We start from the raw sequence: 18,894 nt of genomic DNA, 5'->3' as shown, positions 1-18,894 counted from the left end.
CAATAATTAGCCAGGGATCTGTTTCTATTGTCCCACACACGCAAGCACACACACACACACACACACACACACACACACACACACACACACACACACACACACACACACACACACACACACACACACACACACACACACACACACACACACACACACCAATAAAGTGAAATGGACTTAAGGAAACATTATTCTGTGGCCTTCCTAGACTTAACTCCCACTGTAAGCCCAGTGAAATGTTTTTAGATGCTCCACATGCCTCCCTGCCAACTTCACTTAAGCTGAAGAACCTACATGAGGATCTCTAGCTCTCCATTCCAACTGAAAAGGGGGACTGGATGATTTCTGGGTGGCTGAGGGTGGAAAGACACAGCTTGAAGAGCGATTGGTTTGAATTAGAAAGTGAGAGGATCTGGTTGTGTTCAATGTAATTTCTCATGATTCAGACTATATATCAGTGACATTCAAGGCCTACACAAGTCTCAGATGTTGGCTACAGTGGAGGGGGACTTCATACACCCCATATACGTGTGTATGGTGTGCTGGGAGAAATGTTTTTCACATGTACTAGGGTTGACGCAAACATCATTTGTTAAAGATTCATGATTATCGAAAATATTGAATAGAGTAAAACACATGGTAAAATGTTAAGCACGCATACAACAATGATTAACAGGCAACCATCTCCTCTAGTAATATTTATCACCAGAAACTCCAGCACATTATCAGCTGTGTGCGACCTGGATTGTTGGGACGCAGCGGGGCACATTTTTGGGACACAGCATCCCTTCATTAAAACCCATAACCACCAGATATTCCAGTCACATGTAACAAATCTCTCCCTACGACTATGAGGAAAACATTACCACTCGTCGACAGGTGCCCTCCGTTCTCTCCAGGAGTGTATAAGCAGCCCTGTCAAACGCTACGAAAATACCCAGCGAGCCACGTGTGCTCGCTTTCTCTCTCTCTCCTCGCTCTCTCTCCCCTCTCCTCACTATCCTCTCTCTCTTTCTTCTCTCCTATCTTCCCTCTCTCTCTCTAACAGGGCCCGCTGGTAGTGCTGATGTTAGAAACGGTATGCTTACTCTCCAATTACCCCGCTGAGATTTGTGTTGGCCCGGGGAACCGGCCGTTGTGTGATGATTTGTTTAAGGGGATAAGAGCCCTGGTGTGTGCGTGCGTGTGTGTGATGTATTGGAGAGGTGTAGAAAACAAGGGATGGAGGGAGGTATGACATTCCCTCTCCCTGTGAAGTTGTGATCCTGCACTGCCACTATATCTGCTATGTGTAGGTATATGGGCAGGCCACAGACACACATGCACACACACACAAAGAAAGTTGTGTTCTTTACCTTTTAGGGTCCACTAGCTTGTAGAGCTTCCCACTGTGTGACTGTGCCATGCTTTTACTGGTGGCCAGGATGTACACTTCACCTGGGGGTGAGGAGAACAGGGGTTACATGGGAAATGTAGTCCAGGCATCAGCCCTATCTAGAGAGAGCAAATAAGAGAAGAGGAGATAAAGTGAGAGAGAGGGAGAGGAGAGAGAGAGAGAGAGAGAGAGAGAGAGAGAGAGAGAGAGAGAGAGAGAGAGAGAGAGAGAGAGAGAGAGAGAGAGAGAGAGAGAGAGAGAGAGAGAGAGAAAAAGAAGGGCAACCAGTTAAGAAGCCCTGTTGCCACAAGAAAAGGGCAACCTGTGAAGACCAGCATTGTAAATACAACCCATATATTTATGTTTATTTATTTTCCCTTTTGTACTTTATCTATTTGCACATAATTTGATATTTGTAATGTCTTTATTATTTTGGAACTTTTGTGAGTGTAATATTTACTGTTAATTTGTATTGTTTATTTCACTTTTGTTTATTATCTAGTTCACTTGCTTTGGCAATGTTAACATACAGTTGAAGTCAGAAGTTTACATACACCTTAGCCAAATACATTTAAATCAGTTTTCATAATTCCTGACATTTAATCCTAGTAAAAATTCCCTGTCTTAGGTCAGTTAGGATCACCACTTTATTTTAAGAATGTGAAATGTCAGAATAATAGTAGAGATAACTATATATTTCAGCTTTTATTTCTTTCATCACATTCCCAGTGGATCAGAAGTTTACATACACTCAATTAGTATTTGGTAGCATTGCCTTTAAATTGTTTGACTTGGGTCAAACGTTTCGGGTAGCCTTCCACAAGCTTCCCACAATAGGTGGGGTGAATTTTGGCCCATTCCTCCTGACAAAGCTGATTTAACTTAGTCAGGTTTGTAGGCCTCCTTGGTCGCACACGCTTTTTCAGGTCTGTCCACAATTTTTCTATAGGATTGAGGTCAGGGCTTTGTTGTCCTTAAGCCATTTTGCCACAACTTTGGAAGTATGCTTGGGGTCATTGTCCATTTGGAAGACCCATTTGCAACCAAGCTTTAACTTCCTGACTGATGTCTTGAGATGTTGCTTCAATATATCCACATCATTTTCCTCCGTCATGATGCCATCTATTTTGTGAAGTGCACCAGTACCTCCTGCAGCAAAGCACCCCCACAACATGATGCTGCCACCCCCGTGCTTCACAGTTTGGATGGTGTTCTTCGGCTTGCAAGCCTCCCCCTTTTTCCTCCAAACATAACGATGGTCATTATGGCCAAACAGTTCTATTTTTGTTTCATCAGACCAGAGGACATTTATCCAAAAAGTACAATCTTTGTCCCCATGTGCAGTTGCAAAATGCAGTCTGGCTTTTTTATGTCGGTTTTGGAGCAGTGGCTTCTTCCTTGCTTAGCGGCCTTTCAGGTTATGTCGATATAGGACTTGTTGTACTGTGGATATAGATACTGCTGTACCTGTTTCCTCCAGCATCTTCACAAGGTCCTTTGGTGTTGTTCTGGGATTGATTTGCACTTTTTGCACCAAAGTACATTAATCTCTAGGAGACAGAACGTGTCTCCTTCCTGAGCGGTATGACGGCTGCGTGGTCCCATGGTGTTTATACTTGCGTACTATTGTTTGTATAGATGAACGTGGTACCTTCAGGCATTCGGAAATTGCTCCCAAGGATGAACCAGACTTGTGGAGGTCTACAATTCTTTTTCTGAGGTCTTGGCTGATTTCTTTTGATTTTCCCATGATGGCAAGCAAAGAGGCACTGAGTTTGAAGGTAGGCCTTGAAATATATCCACAGGTACACCTCCAATTGACTCAAATGATGTCAATTAGACTATCAGAAGCTTCTAAAGCCATGACATCATTTTTTGAAATTTTCCAAGCTGTTTAAAGGCAGTCAACTTAGTGTATGTAAACTTCTGACCCACTGGAATTGTGATACAGTGAATTATAAGTGAAATAATCTGTCTGTAAACAATTGTTGGAAAAATGACTTGTGTCATGCACAAAGTAGATGTCCTAACCGACTTGCCAAAACTATAGTTTGTTAACAAGAAATTTGTGGAGTGGTTGAAAAACAAGTTTTAATGACTCCAATATAAGTGTATGCAAACTTTCAAATTCAACTGTATGTTTCCCATGCCAATAGACCCCTTAAAATGATATTGAAATTGAGAGAGAAACAGAGAGAAAATAAGGGAAGAGGCCCTGCTCAGTGTCCCTGCAGTGCTGCACTTGCCATGGGACTTGTGAGAGAGTGAGTATCACGGGACAACTGAATACTCCTGACTGGAACCAGGCGAGTCATTTAATGAGGAGCAAGCCCACAACACGGCTCCATAAGAGGACAAATTGTAAACATGTGTCAATGGGGCCCTGTTGTGGGAAGCCAGCCCAGCTCAGCACAGCCCTCCACCATTCCCCTACCCCCGTACCATTTACAAATCATGAACAAAAGCAAAAATCTTCAACTAACACCACGCCAAGATACTGGCAAGTCCCATGGTTAACCCTGTGTGCCCGTTGTATGCCAATATGGATAATTAGTTTTCTGCAAAACATGAGCTCACAGTGAGTTCGTTTGTCAAACGGGGATACAATGAATTGGGTTCAGTGGGTTTGTTGATGTAGCGAACCTAACCTCACCTAAGATGGTATGACTGGCAGGCTGGTAAACAATAACACAGATCAGAAACATTCATCACCAGGTGGCCAACTACATGCCATATCAGTAGGCTCTTTGAGGCCTGGTGCTATCGTATGGAAATGACCATATAATCCTTCAGGAAGCAGGGAGACTTTAATATCCTGCTGCTGGAACGTGCCATGGAGGAAAGGTGACACGGCGGGAAGGGATGGAGGTATTAGTTCCCCTCACACAGCGTGTGTGACCTCTGTTGGTTTTCTGGTTCAATATCATGAATATCACTCGAATAACGGCTTGAATTTCAGACTCCGCGGACATTTTTCCCCTCACTTCCTAATCTCGGAAAGTCAATTGGAGCAGTCTTGTTTCTCAACCCAACCGAGTGGAAACATGTTGAACATTGACATCGCACTCCAGGGATGTACTATGTAAATACATGTACCATTGTTCCATATACAATGCCCCAATGATTCTGAACTAGAGTTTTCCACAGTTTTGACATCTGTCATTGGGTGTAAACACGGATTTCAGGAAGGCTTGACACTCTGCAATCTATCTTCTGCATCCAGACCCTTTGTTGACAAAAGCTTTCACTCATAACATCAGCTCAGATGTAGAGAGACACCCAGAAACACACAGAAATTGACATATAATAATGTGGCTATACATGTAGGGGCCAGTCTTTAGACTAGAGAGAGTTGGGCTGGATCCCAAATGGCACCCTATTCCCTATTTAGTGCACTACTTTCAACAAGGCCCATAGTGCTCTGGTCAAAAAGTACTGCACTATATTGGGAATAGGGTGCCATTTGGGAAACAGCCTTTGTGCTGGTTCTACTGACCTAGTTGGTCCTCTCCAAAGCCCAGGATATGTCCCACCAGAGCGGAGCCACAGGAGCTGCTGGTCCCCAGACACAGAGCTTTCTCCTGCCACTGGTCCCTCGCCGCCGCTGAGCCCTTCTGGAGGATCCGCAGGTTCCTGAAACGCACACATACGCACACACACGAGCACACACAAAAGCACAGCGCAACATCAGTACACTGTTACAGTAATGCTAGCATTAAGCACAGGTCAGGGGTCAGCAAAAACGGCACATTGTTTCCTTCCAGGTCACAGCACAACAGTCTTGTGTTTCAGTGCCTTAGTGTGCATGAAGTCTTCTGGTTTCTAAATAAACATGATGCCAAAATCCTCCTCGCCCTTTCACAACAACGTGCCCCTCAAAAACTGAAATGAGACTAAGTAGCTGCGAGTCCTTTTTCCAAACACATTGCCATGATGTCTCAATAGCGTACTTCCTTCAGCGTCTTTATTTCCTTTGTTTATTCAAGAGGCGAGGTTTGACTTCAGCAAGAGAGGAAGATTAATTATCAACCAATGAAACGTGTGAACAACACGAGGCCGTAGCCAAACGGATCAACCAACCGGGGCAGGAAATCACGTCTCCATTTACAGTGAATGAGCCTGAGCAGTAGTAGTGTCAGTAATGTGATAGTAATGTTTTCCCCCCAACGTGGATGGAACACTGGGTTTATGTTGGCACGGTGACCATGGACAGAATCAGGGGATGGACGTCAATTGGCATAGTGTTTACCTCAGAGTTACGTTCACCATAGCAAAGTTGGCTTACTGAACACAGCTGTTTGTGTTTGTTCAATTCAAAGTCAATGAACACTAGAACCGTTTGAGAATGTTCCAAATGAGAAAACAATGACGTTTGATTCAAACTAGCTACACATTTAATCTAGATCATTTGACGATAAATAAAAACCCTGTTATAATATTTACAACTTATAAGCTTACCCGTTCTTGTCTCCGAACACATAGCTCCCGTAGAGCCTTCTGGACTGACAGCCTCTGTAGATGAACCCTCCCACAGGTGCTGCTCCTCCACTGGTCGCCAGGTCAATGATGGACGCCTCGTTCTCTACAGAAACACACAGATACACAGGCCTCAGATCAGTATTATTAAGATGGACACCTCGTTTTCTACAGAAACACACAGATACACAGGCCTCAGATCAGTATCATTAAGATGGACGCCTCGTTCTCTACAGAAACACACAGATACACAGGCCTCAGATCAGTATTATTAAGATGGACACCTCGTTTTCTACAGAAACACACAGATACACAGGCCTCAGATCAGTATCATTAAGATGGACGCCTCGTTCTCTACAGAAACACACAGATACACAGGCCTCAGATCAGTATCATTAAGATGGACGCCTCGTTGTCTACATAAACACACAGGTACAGGCCTCAGATCAGTATCATTAAGATGGACGCCTCGTTCTCTACATAAACACACAGGTACAGGCCTCAGATCAGTATCATTAAGATGGACGCCTCGTTCTCTACATAAACACAGATACACAGGCCTCAGATCAGTGTAATTACAGAGGTTGTGCCCCAAATGGCACCCTATTGTCTTTAAAGTGCACTATTCTTTTAACCAAGGCCCATAGAGCTCTGGTCAAAAGTAGTGCCCTGTACATATAGTGCACTATACACAGTATATAGTGCTATATGACACTTGTAGATCTCTACAAGCTCCAAAAAACGAATTCAGAATGATTGTGGTATTTTAAGTCAATTTGTGTATCCCTCCCAAAAAAATTACCTTTTGGAACATATAGCATTTGTCAAAAGTTATTATTTTCAGCCTAAAATAGCTGTCATTTGACAGCTTGACCAAAATATGACTAGCTACATCTTAGATATTACACTCATATAATATGGGCGTTGCAGGGAGTTTACCTCGGTTTATTCCCTACACTCCCTACACAGTTCCAAATGGGTTCTGTGGCTGTTCCCTTAGGAGAACCCTTTTCGATCCTGGGGTTCTACAAAGGGTGCTTCTATGAGGACAGCCGAAAAATCTTTTTTTGTTCTAGATAGCACCTTTTTTTCTAAGAGTGTACAACAATGGTCAGACCCTAGCCTAATGACTGTGACTCCCTGAGACCTGGAGCTGCCATGGTCAGACCCTAGCCTAATGACTGTGACTCCCTGAGACCTGGAGCTGCCATGGTCAGACCCTAGCCTAATGACTGTGACTCCCTGAGACCTGGAGCTGCCATGGTCAGACCCTAGCCTAATGACTGTGACTCCCTGAGACCTGGAGCTGCCATGGTCAGACCCTAGCCTAATGACTGTGACTCCCTGAGACCTGGAGCTGCCATGGTCAGACCCTAGCCTAATGACTGTGACTCCCTGAGACCTGGAGCTGCCATGGTCAGACCCTAGCCTAATGACTGTGACTCCCTGAGACCTGGAGCTGCCATGGTCAGACCCTAGCCTAATGACTGTGACTCCCTGAGACCTGGAGCTGCCATGGTCAGACCCTAGCCTAATGACTGTGACTCCCTGAGACCTGGAGCTGCCATGGTCAGACCCTAGCCTAATGACTGTGACTCCCTGAGACCTGGAGCTGCCATGGTCAGACCCTAGCCTAATGACTGTGACTCCCTGAGACCTGGAGCTGCCATGGTCAGACCCTAGCCTAATGACTGTGACTCCCTGAGACCTGGAGCTGCCATGGTCAGACCCTAGCCTAATGACTGTGACTCCCTGAGACCTAGAGCTGCCATGGTCAGACCCTAGCCTAATGACTGTGACTCCCTGAGACCTGGGTGTGATTTATGCTCACTCTAATGAGTCCTGTTTTCTCTGTTGGTGTAGGAAGAGAAAAGGAGTTCCATGTTTACTGCCATCTGTCATGAGTCCATTAGTACGTAGTGGAGGGTGGTTTCAATTACTGTGACTGAGGCCTTGCCTTGTTAAAAACAACTTTGCTAAACTGGATTAAAATGTAATGTCGATGTAGGGCTTTAACCGCCACAATACCTCTTCATTAATGTAATGTCGATGTAGGGCTTTAACCGCCACAATACCTCTTCATTAATGTAATGTCGATGTAGGGCTTTAACCGCCACAATACCTCTTCATTAATGTAATGTCGATGTAGGGCTTTAACCGCCACAATACCTCTTCATTAACGTTGAAACTGAACGTATTAAGTGATGGTTGAACTAAATAGCGCAGGAGGTTGATGATGGAGTTTTAGTGTATTTTTGGGACAACATGAATGTAAATCGTTATGTAGTCATTATGGGAATAATGGACATTATGATGTGAGGAGTTCTCGCCCCTATTAGGGTGTAATCAGATAGGTAATGAACTCCACCTCCATCATGGCAATAGTATAATCGGGGCCGGGCTCTGGGGTAATTTGGCCCAATCAGTGATCGTCCTGGGTGAGAGGTGGCCAATGGAATGGGTGGGGGCTTTAAACTAGGCTGAGGGGCTGGGTGGGGGTTAGGGGGGGTTGTTTTGTGGGTGGCTGAAATAGCACTCATTGTGTGGTTATTAGAATCAAACAAACAGCTCTACATGATTCAAACCAAACATAAGCACTAATTTCTTCATTGTGTTAGAAAGAGTGTTCTGGGGTCGATTATGCTCTTTTGACGTGCACCAAGGAGAATATGAACCCCAGGTCCTCATGGCTCTGTTTAGTGTGCTTTCAACTATACTAACACATCATCAAGATATTCATCGTGGCTGACAACTATAAATCCAAACTCACATTCCCCTGGCAACGATATGCGAGGACGAATCGTTTGTGGATCACAATAACTTCTGATACTTTAAAAAAAAAACTCAGATACACTGTGTACTGAACAAGTTGGAGGCTGACCAAATACCGCATTCTCACAATAGGAAAGAATCCAGTTGTATTCCAAAAAAACAGACATCGTTTTTCTCGTGCAGAACACACAGTAAAATGAAAGGTTATCCAAAAAGGTAATTTGTGAGGAATTCCATCAGATTCTTCCACACGTTCCCAAGGTGAGAGAGGACATGAAATGAGACTGTAAGGCAGACAGAGCTATTTTCATAACAAGCAACATTAATGTCCCATTGATGTATTCCAGACAGACTCCCAAAGGGCATTCTCAGGCTCCTAAAGGTCCCAAATGGCAGCTTGTCCGCTATAAAGTGCACTCCTTTTAACCAGGGCTCATGCACTCTGCTCAGAAGTAGTGCACTATATAGGGAATAGGGTGCCATTTGGGACACATCCTCAGTGTTGTTAGGGAAAACCATTAGAAGAAGGAACTCACCGTAGTCTTTCCCCTTAGTGATCGCCAGTATTCTCCCTGCTGACGCGTTCCTACCGCTGGCGTCCGTGCACAGGATCAAGAGACTCCCGTTGTTATCCGTATGATGCCGGTCCACGGCACACCTGGGGAAAGACAGGAACGAACGGATAAACATTGGAACGTCATGACACTGTCCATCTGCGATGATGCGTCACTCCCTGAGTATCAACGATCACCTTGGGGTGGTTGTGCCACATGATCAAACAGTGGCATGCGGGGTACTGTAAATCAATAGCTGCATATCTCACACACCCAGCTACAACTCAGTATGATTGATGAACACGTTCTAATGAAGCTCATAGCCTAGTCCAGTCAATCCATGATCATGATCAACCTTTTACCATGTGAAGACACAGAACAACCGAGGCAGTAACACACGGAGTGATCTGATCATGTCCACGGTTGAGAAGATACACACTAGAAAGGAATAGGTGCAACAGTCACTCACAGTTAACTGTCACTCACAATTAACTGTCACTCACAATTAAAAACGACATACTATATACTAATATTAATATATGAGAAGATACACACCACATTGTGAAGTATTGGGGTGATTCTCTAGGTGGGTACAGGTATCAGGTGTGAGAAGTATTGGGGGGATTCTCTGGGTGGGTACAGGTATCAGGTGTGAGAAGTATTGGGGGGATTCTCTAGGTGGGTACAGGTATCAGGTATGTGAAGTATTGGGGAGATTCTCTAGGTGGGTACAGGTATCAGGTATGTGAAGTATTGGGGGAATTCTCTGGGTGGGTACAGGTATCAGGTATGTGAAGTATTGGGGAGATTCTCTGGGTGGGTACAGGTATCAGGTATGTGAAGTATTGGGGGGATTCTCTTGGTGGGTACAGGTATCAGGTATGTGAAGTACTGGTGGGATTCTCTGGGTCGGTACAGGTATCAGGTATGGCCATGGAACATTTCACTCACCTGCCTGGGTCATGCAGTCCGTGGGCAAATATTTCTGGTGGCTGGTTGGTGCTGTTGAAGTAGGGGTTGTTCCTGGGTATGGAGTAGGGAGCCGTGCAGCAGTCTGTGTCCACGTCCACCCTCAACACAGACCCTGTGAAATCACTGCAGACAGCACACACAAGAAAGGACAACTGGTTAGGTGGAGGTGGAAAAACTGTAGCTACTATCTTGGTTTACTGCTACCATATTGCTTCATCTTGCCAAATGTTAGAAGACTTACTGTCCTTTAAGTTTTTGGGAAATGGCCTACAGTGGCCTAAAAAATACCAGCAGAAAGATGTCCATAGAAAGATGTCCATAGAAAGATTCCCATAGAAAGATAACCATAGAAAGATAACCATAGAAAGATTCCCATAGAAAGATAACCATAGAAAGATAACCATAGAAAGATAACCATAGAAAGATGGCCATAGAAAGATAACCATAGAAAGATAACCATAGAAAGATGCCCATAGAAAGATAACCATAGAAAGATACCCATAGAAAGATAACCATAGAAAGATAACCATAGAAAGATAACCATAGAAAGATAACCATAGAAAGATAACCATAGAAAGATGCCCATAGAAAGATTCCCATAGAAAGATGGCCATAGAAAGATGGCCATAGAAAGATACCCATAGAAAGATACCCATAGAAAGATTCCCATAGAAAGATGCCCATAGAAAGATTCCCATAGAAAGATGGCCATAGAAAGATGGCCATAGAAAGATACCCATAGAAAGATACCCATAGAAAGATTCCCATAGAAAGATAACCATAGAAAGATGTGAATAGAAAGATTCCCATAGAAAGATGGCCATAGAAAGATACCCATAGAAAGATTCCCATAGAAAGATACCCATAGAAAGATACCCATAGAAAGATACCCATAGAAAGATTCCCATAGAAAGATTCCCATAGAAAGATAACCATAGAAAGATGCCCATAGAAAGATGTGAATAGAAAGATGGCCATAGAAAGATACCCATAGAAAGATACCCATAGAAAGATACCCATAGAAAGATAACCATAGAAAGATGGCCATAGAAAGATACCCATAGAAAGATACCCATAGAAAGATACCCATAGAAAGATACCCATAGAAAGATTCCCATAGAAAGATAACCATAGAAAGATAACCATAGAAAGATGCGAATAGAAAGATGGCCATAGAAAGATACCAATAGAAAGATTCCCATAGAAAGATTCCCATAGAAAGATGCCCATAGAAAGATTCCCATAGAAAGATACCCATAGAAAGATAACCCTAGAAAGATGCCCATAGAAAGATGTGAATAGAAAGATGTGAATAGAAAGATGGCCATAGAAAGATACCCATAGAAAGATACCCATAGAAAGATACCCATAGAAAGATACCCATAGAAAGATACCCATAGAAAGATACCCATAGAAAGATACCCATAGAAAGATACCCATAGAAAGATTCCCATAGAAAGATACCCATAGAAAGATACCCATAGAAAGATACCCATAGAAAGATAACCATAGAAAGATGGCCATAGAAAGATACCCATAGAAAGATACCCATAGAAAGATACCCATAGAAAGATTCCCATAGAAAGATGGCCATAGAAAGATGCCCATAGAAAGATGTGAATAGAAAGATGGCCATAGAAAGATACCCATAGAAAGATGGCCATAGAAAGATGGCCATAGAAAGATACCCATAGAAAGATACCCATAGAAAGATGGCCATAGAAAGATACCCATAGAAAGATACCCATAGAAAGATGGCCATAGAAAGATGGCCATAGAAAGATACCCATAGAAAGATACCCATAGAAAGATACCCATAGAAAGATACACATACTAAAGATTCCGACAGAATGATCCCCCACAGACTAATCCCCAAATAGCCTACACATTGCCCTTGACCTTTGACCCCCTGACCCCTGGGTCTCACCTGAGGCCGTCCATCTCCTCCATGTCGTCCAGGGTGATCATGCCATCTCCCAGGACGATGTGCAGCAGGCCGTCAGGGCCAAACAGCAGCTGTCCTCCCAGGTGCTTCCTGTGCAGCTCTGCCACTTCTATCAGCATCCGCGTGGTCCTACTGTCCACCAAGTTCGGGTTTTTCCTGATCAACAAAATTAAATCGAAAAGTGTTCGATCAAATGCATTGTTTTTTATGTCTATGAGAGGAACCTAGAGGGCATTGTGTTATATCTCTATGAGAAGAACCTAGAGTGTATTGTTTTATATCTCTATGAGAGGAACCTAGAGTGTATCGTTTTATATCTCTATGAGAGGAACCTAGAGTGTATTGTTTTATATCTCTATGAGAGGAACCTAGACTGTATTGTTTTACATCTCTATGAGAGGAACCTAGAGTGTATTGTTTTATATCTCTATGAGAGGAACCTAGAGTGTATTGTTTCATATCTCTATGAGAGGAACCTAGAGTGTATTGTTTTACATCTCTATGAGAGGAACCTAGAGTGTATTGTGTTATATCTCTATGAGGACCCTAGAGTGTATTGTTTTATATCTCTATGAGAGGAACCTAGACTGTATTGTTTTATATCTCTATGAGGACCCTAGAGTGTATTGTTTTATATCTCTATGAGAGGAACCTAGACTGTATTGTTTTATATCTCTATGAGAGGAACCTAGACTGTATTGTTTTATATCTCTATGAGAGGAACCTAGAGTGTATTGTTTTATATCTCTATGAGGAACCTAGAGTGTATTGTTTTATATCTCTATGAGAGGAACCTAGAGTGTATTGTTTTATATCTCTATGAGAGGAACCTAGAGTGTATTGTTTCATATCTCTATGAGAGGAACCTAGACTGTATTGTTTTATATCTCTATGAGGACCCTAGAGTGTATTGTTTCATATCTCTATGAGAGGAACCTAGAGTGTATTGTTTCATATCTCTATGAGAGGAACCTAGACTGTATTGTTTTATATCTCTATGAGAGGAACCTAGACTGTATTGTGTTATATGTCTATGAGGACCCTAGAGGGTATTGTTTTATATCTCTATGAGAGGAACCTGGAGTGTATTGTGGTATATCTCTATGAGAGGAACCTAGAGTGTATTGTTTTATAGCTCTATGAGAGGAACCTAGAGTGTATCGTTTTATATCTCTATGAGAGGAACCTAGAGTGTATTGTTTCATATCTCTATGAGAGGAACCTAGAGTGTATTGTGTTATATCTCTATGAGAGGAACCTAGACTGTATTGTTTCATATCTCTATGAGAGGAACCTGGAGTGTATTGTTTTATATCTCTATGAGAGGAACCTGGAGTGTATTGTTTTATATCTCTATGAGAGGAACCTAGAGTGTATTGTTTCATATCTCTATGAGAGGAACCTAGAGTGTATTGTTTTACATCTCTATGAGAGGAACCTAGAGTGTATTGTGTTATATCTCTATGAGGACCCTAGAGTGTATTGTTTTATATCTCTATGAGAGGAACCTAGACTGTATTGTTTTATATCTCTATGAGGACCCTAGAGTGTATTGTTTTATATCTCTATGAGAGGAACCTAGAGTGTATTGTTTTATATCTCTATGAGAGGAACCTAGACTGTATTGTTTTATATCTCTATGAGGACCCTAGAGTGTATTGTTTCATATCTCTATGAGAGGAACCTAGACTGTATTGTTTTATATCTCTATGAGGACCCTAGAGTGTATTGTTTCATATCTCTATGAGAGGAACCTAGAGTGTATTGTTTCATATCTCTATGAGAGGAACCTAGACTGTATTGTTTTATATCTCTATGAGAGGAACCTAGAGTGTATTGTTTTATAGCTCTATGGGGAACCTAGAGTGTATTGTTTTATATCTCTATGAGAGGAACCTGGAGTGTATTGTGGTATATGTCTATGAGGACCCTAGAGGGTATTGTTTTATATCTCTATGAGAGGAACCTGGAGTGTATTGTGGTATATCTCTATGAGAGGAACCTAGAGTGTATTGTTTTATATCTCTATGAGAGGAACCTAGAGTGTATTGTGGTATATCTCTATGAGAGGAACCTAGAGTGTATTGTTTTATAGCTCTATGAGAGGAACCTAGAGTGTATCGTTTTATATCTCTATGAGAGGAACCTAGAGTGTATTGTTTCATATCTCTATGAGAGGAACCTAGAGTGTATTGTTTTATATCTCTATGAGAGGAACCTAGAGTGTATTGTTTCATATCTCTATGAGGACCCTAGAGTGTATTGTGTTATATCTCTATGAGAGGAACCTAGACTGTATTGTTTCATATCTCTATGAGAGGAACCTGGAGTGTATTGTTTTATATCTCTATGAGAGGAACCTAGAGTGTATTGTTTTATATCTCTATGAGAGGAACCTAGAGTGTATTGTTTTATATCTCTATGAGGACCCTAGAGTGTATTGTTTTATATCTCTATGAGAGGAACCTAACAGTGTATTGTCAGAGGCTGGCGTGACGTTTCAATACATTCCATACCAAAAGTAGACAGTCTTAGAGGTCATAGTGTGTGCATGCTTTTTCTCCAACCCAGCCCTAACACACCCCTGCATTAACCAAAATGAGCCCTAAACATATGTTGACACTATTGGGGCCTACTACACATATTGAGACCAAAGGTAAAGAACGTTTGAGACGTATATTTAAAGGATGTCCTGATTAAACAGAGAGGTGCTCATGTAATGCCTGTATGGAAAAAGAGCAATTATGTACGTGAGTAAGATGATACCACTGCAGGAGAAAATGCTGACATGTAAAAACAAGCTAACTCACCGACAACACGCCAACGAGAAGAGTGTTTAATGAGCTTGTTGTCTGGAGACATTGGGTTTTAGATTTGACGCTTCATTAAAGCTCAGAGTTAGGACGTTATTACGATGTTGGGGTGAATCTCAACTCAAAGCTGTAACTCAAACCCATAAAGTGATGACTTTCCAAGTCCAGAGAAAAGATTTGGCTTCATATAACAGCCACAAAATGTTTAATGATGTGTTATTTTGGGCAGGGTATTTAGACAGAGAGTTTCTTATTATTTTCCTTCAGGGTCGTTGCTCTGCCAGGAAGATTGACTATTTCACACTGAGTGACATACAAATACCAACGCCATGGCTCCTCCTCAAAACGCCAGCACCTCCAAGATTATAACAGTTTGAAAAATGAAGTCTTTAAACCGTGCCATACAACAGTGATTATGATAATAAAAACGTAATACTTTAACTAGTATAGTTACGAGAAGTTTGTTTTGTTAATCACGGCTTGTTGTGCAACAGAGCTCTGGTATATCACCAGCAGAGCCACAAACATCTACAGTTGTCATTAGCGGCGTTGTAGAATTATACGCCGCCATTACAGTTTTCAATAAAAGCAAAAGCTGTCGCCGTCAGAAAACACGTTTCACGGTGCGAGACTTGACTTGGCAGCGAGCCGACACGGGCTGCGTTCAAAACTCACTAGAAAATAAACATTTCCTGTTCATCAACTGTACTTTATACTAGTGATGCGGGAAAAAATTGTTGTGTTGCATATCGGGATATTATTTTTGACGATATATCATATTTTGACAATATTGCAATATTATTTGTGCGCTAGTTGGCTGTACCTGCTCCAAAACTCCAGTATTTTTCCCTCATAGCTTGTTCTCCATGTTCTTTTTAAATAAGGAGCCAATATGTTGTCAGCACTTTTATTTCCATGACTGATCAAGACTCGTGTTCTCATGGCTCTCTATTGTCCCTCTGCAGCAGACATATTGTGAGCAATATGTTTGAAACATCGAATAACATTGCAATACAATTACAGTGCGAATCGCAATACATACAGTGGGGCAAAAAAGTATTTAGTCAGCCACCAATTGTGCAAGTTCTCCTACTTAAAAAGATGAGAGAGGCCTGTAATTTTCATCATAGGTACACTTCAACTATGACAGACAAAATGAGAAAGAAAATTCCTGAAAATCACATTGTAGAATTTTTAATGAATTTATTTGCAAATTATGGTGGAAAATAAGTATTTGGTCAATAACAAAAGTTTATCTCAATACTTTGTTATATACCCTTTGTTGGCAATGACAGAGGTCAAACGTTTTCTGTAAGTCTTCACAAGGTTTTCACACACGGGTATTTTGGCCCATTCCTCCATGCAGATCTCCTCTAGAGCAGTGATGTTTTGGGGCTGTTGCTGGGCAACACGGACTTTCAACTCCCTCCAAAGATTCTCTATGGGGTTGAGATCTGGAGACTGGCTAGGCCACTCCAGGACCTTGAAATGCTTCTTACGAAGCCACTCCTTCGTTGCCCGGGCGGTGTGTTTGGGATCATTGTCATGCTGAAACACCCAGCCACGTTTCATCTTCAATGCCCTTGCTGATGGAAGGAGGTTTTCACTCAAAATCTCACGATACATGGCCCCATTCATTCTGTCCTTTACACGGATCAGTCGTCCTGGTCCCTTTGCAGAAAAAGAGCCCCAAAGCATGATGTTTCCACCCCCATGCTTCACAGTAGGTATGGTGTTCTTTGGATGCAACTCAGCATTCTTTGTCCTCCAAACACGACGAGTTGAGTTTTTACCAAAAAGTTCTATTTTGGTTTCATCTGACCATATGACATTCTCCCAATCTTCTTCTGGATCATCCAAATGCTCTCTAGCAAACTTCAGACGGGCCTGGACATGTACTGGCTTAAGCAGGGGGACACGTCTGGCACTGCAGGATTTGAGTCCCTGGCGGCGTAGTGTGTTACTGATGGTAGGCTTTGTTACTTTGGTCCCAGCTCTCTGCAGGTCATTCACTAGGTCCCCCCGTGTGGTTCTGGGATTTTTGCTCACCGTTCTTGTGATCATTTTGACCCCACGGGGTGAGATCTTGCGTGGAGCCCCAGATCGAGGGAGATTATCAGTGGTCTTGTATGTCTTCCATTTCCTAATAATTGCTCCCACAGTTGATTTCTTCAAACCAAGCTGCTTACCTATTGCAGATTCAGTCTTCCCAGCCTGGTGCAGGTCTACAATTTTGTTTCTGGTGTCCTTTGACAGCTCTTTGGTCTTGGCCATAGTGGAGTGTGGAGTGTGACTGTTTGAGGTTGTGGACAGGTGTCTTTTATACTGATAACAAGTTCAAACAGGTGCCATTAATACAGGTAACGAGTGGAGGACAGAGGAGCCTCTTAAAGAAGAAGTTACAGGTCTGTGAGAGCCAGAAATCTTGCTTGTTTGTAGGTGACCAAATACTTATTTTCCACCATCATTTGCAAATAAATTCATAAAAAATCCTACAATGTGATTTTCAGGATTTTTTTTTCTCATTTTGTCTGTCATAGTTGAAGTGTACCTATGATGAAAATTACAGGCCTCTCTCATCTTTTTAAGTGGGAGAACTTGCACAATTGGTGGCTGACTAAATACTTTTTTGCCCCACTGTATAGAATCGTGAGAATCGCAATAAATATCATATCGGCACCTAAGTATCATGATAATATCGTATCGTGAGGTGGCAATTCCCAGCCCTACTTTATACCTACAAACATTTATCTCGGGAATATCGACACTGAAATCCATCTTATTTAGGCTTTGCTTGTTTCTGCATCGTCATTGGTTGAACCATGTGTGGTCAATGAATGTATCTAGGGGGTGGTTTGGTTTGGTTTCTCCCATTTTACCTGGAGACAGTGACCGCAGGACATAGATGTCAATTCAACGTTTATTCAACTTTGGTTCAATGTAATTTCACAGATTTTACCTAGAGACGGTGTACTCGACCACATGCAGGACATTTCTGTATTATCAGTGGTTGAACCGTAAATGGTAAATGCTTGGCATGGGTTTCTCCACTAGTTACCTGGAGACGGTGTACTCGACCACATGCAGGACGTCTCTGTATTATCAGTGGTTGAACTGTAAATGGTAAATGTTTGGCATGGGTTTCTCCACTAGTTACCTGGAGACGGTGTACTCGACCACGCGCAGAATGTGGTCGTGCGGTCCGATGGCCCAGCGCTCCTGGTTGGTGGTGTAGGAGACGTACAGCTTGCCGTTCTTCTTGTAATTGGGGTGGAATGTGAGACCTAGCAGACCCCTTTCATCTCCTGCCTGCAGTCAGAGGACAAACACAAAGGACCAACAAGTTAATTATGTGCCTACTCTTTCTTTCTTTCTTTCTTTCTTTCTTTCTTTCTTTCTTTCTTTCTTTCTTTCTTTCTTTCTTTCTGCTGCTTGTGCTGTAGTAACTAAAGTCAAAGCCAACCCATAACCCACAGCCAACCACCTTCCACATTGTCTCTTTCTCTCTACTTTTCTCACTATATTTCCTTCTCTCTCTCTGTCTCCTTCCATCTTGGTCTCTGTAGATACCCAGTGCCCACCCCTCCCAACCGAATCCCCCTCTTCTGTCCTCCCCACATACCGTACCTCCACTACCGCCCTCATTGACTACTGCATTACAAACCATTATAAAACATTTGACTCCAGCCAGTGCTCCCCCTCGATCCCCCTCCAGCCCACCCCACCCCAGCCCTCTCTCTCCAGCTTGTCCTCGGGGCCCCTGCGACGCCCAGGCCATCCCGGCGGCCTCCATTGTCCGGTGATTTGTGTGTGTAATCTTTGGGGGATATCCGTGAATGCTATGCTGAGTGGCTGAAAGAATTTATTAGCTCACTCGTAGTTCATAGACAACACAAAAGTGCAGAGTCCTTCAGTCCCCCCCGTCCCCCCCCGCACCATGCAAAATTTGAGGATAGAGATGGAGGGGGGAAGAGAAAGAGAACCTAAACA

At 42.7% G+C, this 18,894-nt stretch overlaps 1 protein-coding gene across 1 annotated transcript in view; it reads right to left on the bottom strand.

Annotated features, from left to right (window-relative positions):
- The window catches only part of hhip (hedgehog interacting protein), a 50,655-nt gene that overhangs the window by 9,255 nt on the left and 22,506 nt on the right, over positions 1 to 18,894 (bottom strand). The window contains exons 5-11 of the mRNA XM_071407494.1: positions 18,062 to 18,213; positions 12,074 to 12,247; positions 10,126 to 10,269; positions 9,157 to 9,278; positions 5,831 to 5,954; positions 4,869 to 5,005; positions 1,353 to 1,434 (exon numbers count right to left, since the gene is read on the bottom strand). Coding sequence (XP_071263595.1) covers positions 1,353 to 1,434; positions 4,869 to 5,005; positions 5,831 to 5,954; positions 9,157 to 9,278; positions 10,126 to 10,269; positions 12,074 to 12,247; positions 18,062 to 18,213 — 935 coding nt within the window. The remainder of the gene's footprint in view (positions 1 to 1,352; positions 1,435 to 4,868; positions 5,006 to 5,830; positions 5,955 to 9,156; positions 9,279 to 10,125; positions 10,270 to 12,073; positions 12,248 to 18,061; positions 18,214 to 18,894) is intronic.

Source organism: Salvelinus alpinus, chromosome 6 (assembly GCF_045679555.1).
Source record: "Salvelinus alpinus chromosome 6, SLU_Salpinus.1, whole genome shotgun sequence".
NCBI classification, from domain to species: Eukaryota; Metazoa; Chordata; class Actinopteri; order Salmoniformes; family Salmonidae; genus Salvelinus; species Salvelinus alpinus.
The sequence above is the reverse complement of the archived record's forward strand: the minus strand, read 5'-3'. Positions and strand labels throughout refer to the sequence as shown.